The sequence below is a fragment of the Azolla caroliniana genome, unplaced genomic scaffold (genome assembly GCF_043228905.1).
Source record: "Azolla caroliniana isolate FFs.n. ecotype wild unplaced genomic scaffold, voAzoCaro1.0.p SCAF_12, whole genome shotgun sequence".
In the NCBI taxonomy this organism is placed as follows: domain Eukaryota; kingdom Viridiplantae; phylum Streptophyta; class Polypodiopsida; order Salviniales; family Salviniaceae; genus Azolla; species Azolla caroliniana.
The window spans coordinates 4,958,589-4,969,137 of NW_028230447.1; the positions used below are offsets into that span (position 1 = coordinate 4,958,589).

The 10,549-nt window shown below is 38.4% G+C and overlaps 1 protein-coding gene across 2 annotated transcripts; it reads left to right on the forward strand.

The window, feature by feature from the left end:
• Window positions 1-2,588: 2,588 nt before the first annotated feature.
• Window positions 2,589-10,296, forward strand: NPQ1 (non-photochemical quenching 1). 2 transcript variants are annotated; one of them, XM_087328280.1, is made up of 5 exons: window positions 2,589-2,751; window positions 2,898-3,180; window positions 8,141-8,237; window positions 8,957-9,348; window positions 9,426-10,296. In XM_087328280.1, exons 1-5 carry the CDS (start codon window positions 2,709-2,711, stop codon window positions 9,925-9,927), a joined length of 1,317 nt encoding a protein of 438 aa, XP_087184406.1. In that variant the 5' UTR covers window positions 2,589-2,708; the 3' UTR covers window positions 9,928-10,296. The 2 variants fall into 2 exon arrangements, with proteins under 2 accessions (XP_087184406.1, XP_087184407.1); XM_087328281.1 differs by having other exon boundaries at window positions 2,901-3,180.
• The last annotated feature ends 253 nt before the right edge of the window (window positions 10,297-10,549 follow it).

A 10,549-nucleotide genomic window follows, 5' to 3' on the forward strand; every position in this document is an offset into this window, starting at 1 on the left:
TTACCATTTCAATATATGGACCTCATAGTGGTCATGTACCATGTAGTAGGTCGGATATGTACCATTTGCCAGTACACCCCAATGTCATAAGTTGTTGCAAAGATGACCTATTTGATGTTGGGTGTGCAAGGCATGTGGCACGAATGAGCATGCGTAAGGAAGCATATCATAAGTCCAAGGCTAGTCCATTAGAGCTTGTTAGCTATCGGTTCATTATGATACCAAAGGAGGTCCGTAACTTGGCAAATAGGTTAAAATTCGGGAGTGCCATGACTAAGGTTGATTGGGCTTTGATGATGCAATATGCCTATGCACTTCGAGATCTTGGGAAAGTGGCTCATGTTCAACCCTACCTGCCTGGTGAACCAGGATCTCCTGCCAAACAACCATTTATCCTGATACTTCAAGATCAATGGATGTTGGAAATGTGTGAGCGGTTGACCCTAAAAAACTCTTGGTCAATTGACTCGACATTTAAAACAAACCAATTCGGGCTACCATTATATGCAGCAGTTGCCCCCAACGCCATGGGAATTGGGATCCCATTATGGTACATGCTTTGTAGTTCTGAGAAGGGGTCAAACCATGAGCAAGTCGCATTAGAAACTTGTTTGAGAGTCATATTCGCAAGGGTGCCCACGATGAGGCCAAATGCAATAGTGATTGATAAATGTTGGACATCATATAATGCCATAACTAATGTGGTTGCAATAGACCGTCAATCTTGGATTGTTGTAAATGGGCAACGGTCGGAAACTCATTGTCGACTTTTGTTGTGTCAATTTCACACCAAAAAGTCATGGGTGGACAACTTGTTGCCAAAAGTAAGTGCAACTCAGAGAAGCCATCTTTATCAACGAATGTGCCAACTGATGCAATGCATTACTGAATCTGCATTCAATGCGATGTGTGAGGAGTTAAAGGTAGAATATGCAGACAAGCCCGATGTTTGGTAATATATAGGAGGATGGTGTGGTCTGACATGTGTGTGGAGGAAACTCTGGCCCAAGTTTGGTAGAATGTTCAACTATGGACACGTTGACACTACCAATATTGTGGAAAGACATTGGCAGTTTATCAAGTATACTGCCTTGAGAGGAAGAATAAACCGATCAATTACCGACCTTCTGCATGTCTTAATCGGGGATAGTGAAATTGGCACTTGCATAGGAGGAACAGTAATAGAGTGGTACAACCAACGACAAGAAATATGTGAGAGTGGTCGGTTTGCACCCCGTGCGAATTGTAGGGATCAAAGGTCCTGACCTAAAGAAGCGGAGAGAATATTGGAAAGGTATGTTGATGATACTTCCACAATGGAAATTGTCGACGAGGCCCGATATTGGTTTAGAATCTTGAGCATGACGACTCCCACTCTATGGTATAATGTGCCCTCCAATGTTCATATTGTGATTGCCAAGACATTGCGAGTAAATGTAAGCATTTACTCGGTATCTGAACAATTATTGAGAGGCATACACCACATTTATGTGGCTCATTGCCTTTTATAGATCACGCGACCCAAATGCGAATGGACCATAATACAGAAATAGAAGTGGAGGCAGAGGTAGAACGAGTCGAGGAGACAAACCCCACAACATCAGAGATTGAATCATTCAAGTCCAAAATACAAACGGTCGTGAAAGCACTTCAATGTCTCGAGCAAGGGTTAGGAACCTTCGACCGTGCAACTATTGCCAAAGGTATACAAACATTGGAAGATGTGGCTGAGAAGGTGTATCAAGTTGGTGCGCCAAAATCAACCAATGAAGAAGATGACATATCAATAAGTCGCAACCAACAAATCGGTGCCAAAAGAAGTGCAACAATAGACATCTCGCAAGAACTTATTGGTAGCTCCCCAAACAGTTCCAAATCCCATTCTGGAAAACTACAAAGAGGTGCAAGTCGGGCTAGGAGGCGATTGCCAATAGGTGACCATGAGAAGGTTCGGTGTTTGCGTTGCGATGGCTTGACCTTGACTTCAAGGGACTCGAATGTTACATGTTGTAAAAATTGTGGTTGCATCTTGCAATCATCCCGGCATGAACCATAATCTTAATAAGTAACGTGTATATTCATATATCATTTTAGGGTTGTCAACATTTGACGTTTTAATATTTTATGTAAGACTTGTTATTTGAATCTTTAGGTTTTTTTGAGAAATTTTATGATCATTTCCATGGCAAATATTTGTTGTACACTTACCATTTTTTGGAGTTTTTGATGTTTGTTTTTAAGTCGGGCTCCTTCCCTGAGTCGGTCGAGCTCCTGATGACAAAGGCTGTCAGATAGCGGGGCTCCTTTTGAAAGAGTCGGGCTCCTTCTCACAGAGGATGTTAGAGAGTTGAGCTCCTTTACACAGAGTCGGGCTCCTGGTGACAGATGTTGTCAGCTTTTTATCCATCTTGGACGGTGGAGATCGAACACGCCATCAACGGTGCGACCTGCACCGTCCCTCTCCGCGATTCCCTCACTTAGCCCTCTTAAATATTTGGTAGTAGTTAGTCACGAACCACACACACACACACACACATACATACACATACACATACACAGGATACACAGGTGACAGCCCATAGAGTTTGGATGAGTGGCAAGCACCAGAGCGTGCCACGTATGCCCTATCTTCTCTTCTGAGCACAGGAATCGCTCAGCTCCACTCCACCTCTCGTCGAGCAGCAGGAAAGACAGACAGAAGGAAAATAATGGCGACGACGACGACGACACTCTCCTGGTCTCCTGGTGGTGGTAAGCCATTTCTAGGGTTTATTTCTCTGCCTTCCTCCCCCTGTACTTGTGCGTGTCTTTGTTTGTTGACGTAGTAGCAGCTATAATTGGGGTGTTTTAGGGTTTCTCTCTGTCTCTCTTGACGTCTACTACATGTGTAATGGTAGCAGCTCAATTCATGAGCCTTTATCACAGCTTCCGGCCATCGCGAACCTGTCTCTCGCAGGGACTGGTGTCGCCTAAACGCTTCCGAATCACGTCTCTGGCTCCATTGAATGCAGACGAAATAACAACAGCAAGAGCTTCTTCTCCATCATCTTCCTTCAGTTTCCATGGCACGGCTTTGACGCTCGTCTCAGGTGTTCTCATCGGATTTCACTTGCTGATCTCTCCCCCAAGCTATGGTGTTGATGCTCTGCAGACTTGCGTCTGCCTTCTCAAAGAATGCAGGTTAGCTTTCCTGGATCAAACGTCAACATCTTGTGTCTTTTGTGCTGGATTTCAGAATAATCATTGCAATATTTACAAAACCTATTAATTTCCTCTATCGTAAATGACCTTGTATAGAAACAAATTGATTTTTCGATCTCTACTAGAGGCCAAAACTGATTAAGCATGTACAAGAGCATATGTATTTTAGGTATCCTGAATAAAAGAAAACGACAAGATATATATGCACAGAGGCATGTATTAATCATTGCAATAGTCACAAAACCTATTAATTATCTCTATCACAAATGACCTTGTATCGAAACAAATAGATTTTCCAAACTCTACTAGAGGCCAAAACTGATAAAGAGTGTACAAGAGCATATGTATTCTAGGTATCCTGAATAAATGAAAACGACAAGATACATATGCACAGAGGCATGTATCATGTTCAGTAACTCTATATATACACATATATAAGTTGGAATACGTACAATGGCTGGATAGCTCTTAGAAAATAAAATGGTGCATAAACATTGCCAGCATTTTAACAGTTGGGGGGGGTGGAAGGTTGTGATATTATGGCTTTTTTCAAATAGTCATTTCCATTGAGAAGTTGCAAATAGACTTGTGCAGATGGTACATGTGGCTATTCTTTCATTACTGGCAGTATATCCTGATGAGTTTCAACAACGGGGTCCATTGACCTTGAAGGAAAATATGACATGCCCTGTTATTTTGCTATTGGAGAACAATGCCCCATTTCTGATGGATGACTGTAGTCTACTTTGATTAACTCCCTCCAAACCTCGTTTTTAACATCTTCAGTACCTACAAGGGGGTTTCTGAAAATTCAGAGAACTATGGACTATGGCATTTACTATTATTGTAGGAAGGATATTCTTAGATGGTGTGATTCGGATTGGGTTGATGATAAGACATTCTTGTCAAGGCCGAGCTTCATACAACGTACTTTTTTTTTTGTGAAGGCTGAAGCTATTTGTCTATGTGGTCTACTTTTGGAGCTTTGGATCTCCTACAACAGATCCACACTGCTCTCGTGTGACAACCAAACTGTTGTTGCATTTGACGTGAACCCTATGTCCATGAGGGTCATGCTAAAGATCCTCGCTTCCAGTATTTGCCAACATTTGTCATTTTCGTTCTTTTACCAGGCTGGTGCTGAACAATATCTTTTCAGCCCAGCTTCACACCATTGCATTTCTTGTTGACATAGGGGTGTTAGACCTATTTGTCTTTGGCTACTTTGCATAGGTTAATACCTGGTTCAGCTTCAATAATTACCTGGTTCAGCTTCAATAATTAAAAAGTTTGCAGACATGTCATAAAACCATTGAAGGAGGGAATGTAGGGCAGCCAATTTTTTGTCAGGCATAATGATGATCCTCAAAAACTCTAAATTGAAAAATAGAGCAGATTGCACCACATTGGACTCCAAATCAGGTGGATTGCTGATTATGTTTTATAGATATCGAGCGTTTCATTTGGTCCAATCATGGAACAATTTTTAGTGTATCATTTGTTTTGCAAACCCTAAACCAGGCCTAACTTGCAATTCAGAATGTACTCTTATGTTTTACTTCTGATGGAAGTTTCTATTAGCTTATAAATGAGGAGTCAGTTTATTGAGTTTCTCATCAATGTGCATGCTCTTATCTTTCTCGCGCTCTTCATCAAGGAGGCCATACACCCTCAACTATTTGCATCCTTGTTCTTTCTATATGAGTGACCAAGTTTAATCTAATTTTCTTAATCATCTTATTTGTACGTCTATCTCATAATCAATTTTCATTTTGTCATTGTTGTGCACACTATTACTATATACTTGTTAATGCACACATGGACCATGACCACTTGTACATCATTGGGTCATTTCAACACTCGAAAAAGGTCATATGTGAAATGTTCTGGTACAATGTGGTCGCCATGAAGCATCTGTAAACCTTTCAAAAATGTATGCACAATTTATTGATCCATGCCTAGAAGTAATGACATGACATATAATGTTGGGGTAAAGGCCCTAAATGACCCCTTATAGTGTGTAAATGTGTATAGGCCTTTTTATAAAGGCCAAAAGTCGCTAATCATTTTTCCGTTATTTTTTGGGCCAAGTTCAGTGTGAACTTGGACAGCCCTAAATGGGTCATATAAAACATAAGTTAAAAACTTTTGGATCTCACTTGAAAGGTGAGCTCTTCCGACTACTACTCTCTCTCTATATCTTTTCTAGCATAGCTCCACTGTTGCATCTAAAGAGCCTATACTAGGGTGAATCCTGAGTATTTCTCTGCCCTATTGACATCATTGCTAACCCTTACATATAATTCATAATAGAGCAATTAGTGGTCAACATTGTCAATAAATCATATTTATTTGTTCAAGTTGAATTGATTAGGTATCCATCAAGAATACAAGAAGCTGGATGTTCTTGTCAATGATTACTCCCATTGGATTATATCAAAGGCTTTCTCCATATGGATTAAAATGCAATTTACACGATTAAATTATCCTGATCAATCTATAATGCATACTCCATTCCAGCATATTTATTTGCATTATTATTATGAGGTGTCTTAGAGAGCTCTTTGATTTGACCAACAATTTTGCCACTAGCTTCTACATTAGATTATATTAGATATTTTTTAGCGTCTATAGAGAGGCCAATATTCACCGTCCTAAGAAGGGATACTCATACTTCCAAGCACAAAGTCTCATTTTTTAGCGTCTATAGAGAGGCCAATATTCACCTTCCTAAGAAGGGATATTCATACTTCCCATCACAAAGTCTCAATATGTAAGATATACACATATGAGCTCAAACTTCTAGGTGTGCTCTTTAGTGTGACACTCAATTCATCACCCCCTCTTAATATGTCACCGTAGCTTTCCCAAATTGTACTATATGCTGAGCATTTAAAAAGCAAATGATATTCATTATCTACGATCCCTATCTCGCATACTTTAAGTACATTTTTGCCACTTCTTCGTGAGTGGTTCCATTAATTGTCCCTCACTAAGTATATATATCATAGCATCACTTAAAAGGTCTAAGAGATCTTCTACACCCCATTGTTTGAACCATTTTTTGATGTCAACTATCCAACAAGAGGAGATAATTTTGCTCTTGTGACTCTTTTGTAGTTTACATCCAACATCCCAAGTAAGATGTTGTCATCTATGACTTGGCATATTCTCGACTCTCAATTGTCTCCTTAAAAACATCTTTTAAATATTCTCAATTTGATTCCATGCATTAAGAGAGATAGTGCCTCCCGATTCTTCTACTCTATAAAGCACGACTTTTGTTACAATGGCATTCAATAACATTAGTTTCACTTCCCAACCATGAGTATTAGTTAGTTGCATTGATTCTCCAACATTTCTCTTCATTGTAAATTCACCTTTGATATCTTCTTTCTTACCCTTGAGTTATCTTTATGCTTAAACAACTTTTTCTTTTTCTTTTCTCGCATTTGAATTTGTGTCTTTTCTTTCTCCTCGCTAACTTTCTATATTGGTTCCATGCATGGCTCTTCCACTTTACCCTCGTGCAAACTTAAATAGTTTGAGATACATCTTTCATATCTAATCAAACCAAGAATTACACTAGAAATTGGATCTTTTATGTCCACCAACATGCATTTGAAAGTATTGATATACTCTCTTAAGGATGAACATCTTTCAAATGTTTCCAATTTTCTTCGACATCATTATGTAGAGAGCTTTGACAATATTTGAAAGTTCCACTTAACTTGATTTTTGAAAGATTTTTATCATGTACAAAATGCACATTTTGCGAATGTGATATAGGATATAGGAGAACTATATTAGGCAGCATGTGCGCCTTGAGAATATCTAAAATATAACATATGATAACTGAAGTTGATTGTCAGTTCCCGTTTTGTTTTTTATTCATGGGCTTCTTCCATTGGGCTGCTGTTTTTATCATTATTAGGTGTGGTCCCTGGTGTTTGTTTCACGCTGATGAGTTTTGGTTACACATCTCACATCACCTAGATGACATGGAGAAGAACTTTCTTCCTTGGCCTTGTTTGGATTGTTGGATCTTAGGAAAACATTGAATTGTGGATTTGGATGATGCTGACTGGACACTTTGACTGGTGGCAGCTGTGACTTTGATAGGGTTCACCACTTTGAGGTTTGGTGTGGCATATAGGAGAGTGAATGTAGCCAACCAATGTTTATCAAGGTGCTGTGGTTCCCTTCTTTGTGATTCAGGAGACACATTTTGACTGATTAGTAGGGAATGATGCCTATGCAACCATGGTTTGGTCACATGGCGGAATAATTGTTAAAAACGTGCAATTTATGTATAGAATACATTTCAGAAAACGCTGTTCAACATGTATTGTTTGTTTTTATAACTGCCATTTTAAAATGTTCCCCAAGTTTAGGTATTTAACAAGCATTTCACATTTACAATTTTTTTTATTTTAAAAAATGTGGCCATTAGACAACTGTTAGATGCATTACAAATATAAGAAGTATTTAACGTATTTCACCTTCAGAATATGTATTCAAAGTATTTAAAGAAAAAAGTAAAATATTTAGAATATATAGCACATGTATTGTATGCCAAGTATTCGACAACTATGCACGGCGGTTTGAAGCATATTGTTCATAATTTATTTAATTGATGTCATATTTTCTAGAAGCGTAACTTTTGCTTATAGTATTTAATATGCAACCAAAATTTAGCTTTGAGGTTCTAGAAAAGGCTGTTTCTGGAAAGGATAGACAGATTCTTTTTGCCTGTTAAAAACCATTTTGCTCCTATATAATAAACACTTCTAGATACTCTTGGTCAATTGTTTGCAGTCTTATATACAAAAGTGGACAAATGACATTGGGAACTGCTTCTCTATATCAGAATGTAACTTTTGCGAGAAAAAGAGAGAGAGAGACATTGATTAATTTTCTCCAAATTCTTGATGAATAGGGTAGAACTAGCACGTTGTATTGCGGATCCATCTTGTGCTGCAAACGTAGCTTGCTTACAAACTTGCAATAATAGGCCTGATGAAACAGAATGCCAGGTGTGCAGTCTTCCTCTTTATGTGCTTGTTTTGGAAGTAATGAAGGTATTTGGACATAAAAAGTTTAAATAATTGCATCAAGTTCTCAAGACTTTCATTTAGTTGGAATGAATGGATTAACTTTATTGATCCAGTGAGCTGCCATAAACATTGTGTTAAAGAAACAGTTACCACAAACTACTGTTCAAACAAAGGCAATCAAGATAAGTAGTAACTGTGAGGCAGCAAAATACATTATCAAAAGAAGGCAACATTCTATCAAAATAAATCTTCTTTTGAAATGCTAATCGATGATCTTGTCTCCTTCATCCCAAAGCATGACATCATATACCCCAGTGATAGAGAGTAGACATAGGTTGTATATAGGAATATTGTAATTGTGTATCCATCATATATAACATATCCTGGCAATAGAGGGCCTGTTTCCCTCTTTCACTTCAGTTTCCCACCATTAATGTTACAAATACGAAGAATGCTTTGTGACTTTTTTGATCATATTGCCCTTTTCAATTAGACCTTCAAGTTGAATGTACTGCATCTATTAGATAAGATTTGAGTGTTGAATCAAAATTTGCAAGATAATGAAAGACTCTTCATACCCTGGATAACCTCATTATCAAGTTTTTGATGCATGTTCATTCTTATAAAGAACGTGTAATTTCAGTTGGTTTCAGTCTGAGCTGTACTTAATTGCTACAATATTCCATTCACTCTTGTAGATAGGTTGTGGAGATCTTTTCGAAAATTCTGTAGTCGACCAATTCAACGAGTGTGCTGTATCAAGAAAAAAATGCGTGCCCCAGAAGGCAGACCAAGGTGCATATCCAATACCACAACCATCAGCTCTTGTGCAGAAGTTTGATACTCAAGACTTCAGTGGGAAATGGTATATCAGCAGTGGTTTAAATCCGACATTTGACACCTTTGATTGTCAATTACATGAGTTCTCAACTTCTCCAAAGAATCTTACAGCGAAGCTTTCATGGAGGATTCAAACTCCAGATGGAGGTTTTATAACACGCACTGCTGTTCAAAAGTTTGTGCAAGATTCAAGTCAACCGGGAATACTACTCAACCATGGCAATGAGTTTCTACATTACCAAGATGACTGGTTTGAATTCTTTTCACTATCCTCTCTATTCAATGTTGAGTATGCAATTGTTAAATGTAGAATCAATGCATGCGTAGGTACATTTTGTCAGCCAAGACTATGAATGAACCCGATGATTACATATTTATTTACTATAAGGGTCGGAATGATGCATGGGATGGATACGGAGGTGCGGTTGTGTATACACGCAGTAAGATTCTTCCATCAAGCATCATTCCTGAGCTGACAACAGCTGCTAAAAAAGCTGGGCTAGATTTCTCCAAATTTAGAACTACTGATAATAGTTGTGCTCCAGAGCCACCCTTGCTTGCAAGAATAGAGAAGAAAGTTGAGGAGGGAGAGCGAGTGATTGTGCAAGAGGTGAAAGAGATTGAGGAGGAAGTAGTGAAGGTTGGAAAAAGTGAGATGGCATTGTTTGATAGGCTTAAATTAGGAGTGCAAGAGCTAAAGAAAGATCAAGATATTCTCTTAAAAGAGTTAGGGGATGAGGAAAAAGCATTATTAGGTGACCTCAAAATGGAAGCTGAAGAAGTAGAGAAACTTTTTGGAAAGGCATTACCAATACGAAAGCTAAGGTAAGAAGGCACTTTTGTTCCCACCAAAGTAGGCCTGCATGTATCTGAAACTGTATGAGTACCAAAAAGTAAGTGAGATTATTGACATCCATTTTCTGTATCAATATAGAAGAGAATCCATTATTCTTAGTTGGGTTGCATGAATTTTATGAAATTTCTTTGTTGAAAGTTAAACTTGCTCCATCCAAGGTAGTTTCAATTGTAAAATTCATCAGTCCTCACTTGCGTCTCGGCTCAAGTTGTATCAAAGAGAACCAATTGGTTTGAACTTTTGATTGTATTATATATAATAATAAATGATTCATATTAGCTTGATTAATGGTGCAAAGTACACTATCAATTATTTGTGGCTTTTAATGAGATATCTTTTTTCCTTGACACTTGCAAATCTCTAGCTTTCTAATTGAAGACCTGCATTTGGTTTGAAAGGTCATCGATTGAATTGTTGATGGGAAGCGATAGAATGGCTCTAGGTCATTGAATATTAATTTGTTGCCCACTAAACCAATGGGGCAACTATGGTGCATCATCAACGTACATCAACACATTGTTGGTTGGTTACTTTCAATGTGAGATGAAGGTCCCCTTGGTTGGGATCTGAATAGTAGGTAAGTCCTAGTAAGTCT

Bases quoted from the DNA above. Each gene is read 5' to 3' on its own strand.
- NPQ1 (XM_087328280.1), top strand. From the start codon at position 2,709: ATGGCGACGACGACGACGACACTCTCCTGGTCTCCTGGTGGTG. The intron at 2,752-2,897 runs GTAAGCCATTTC...GTGTAATGGTAG, and splicing joins CTCCTGGTCTCCTGGTGGTG to CAGCTCAATTCATGAGCCTT. The intron at 9,349-9,425 runs GTTTGAATTCTT...ATGCATGCGTAG, and splicing joins CTACATTACCAAGATGACTG to GTACATTTTGTCAGCCAAGA.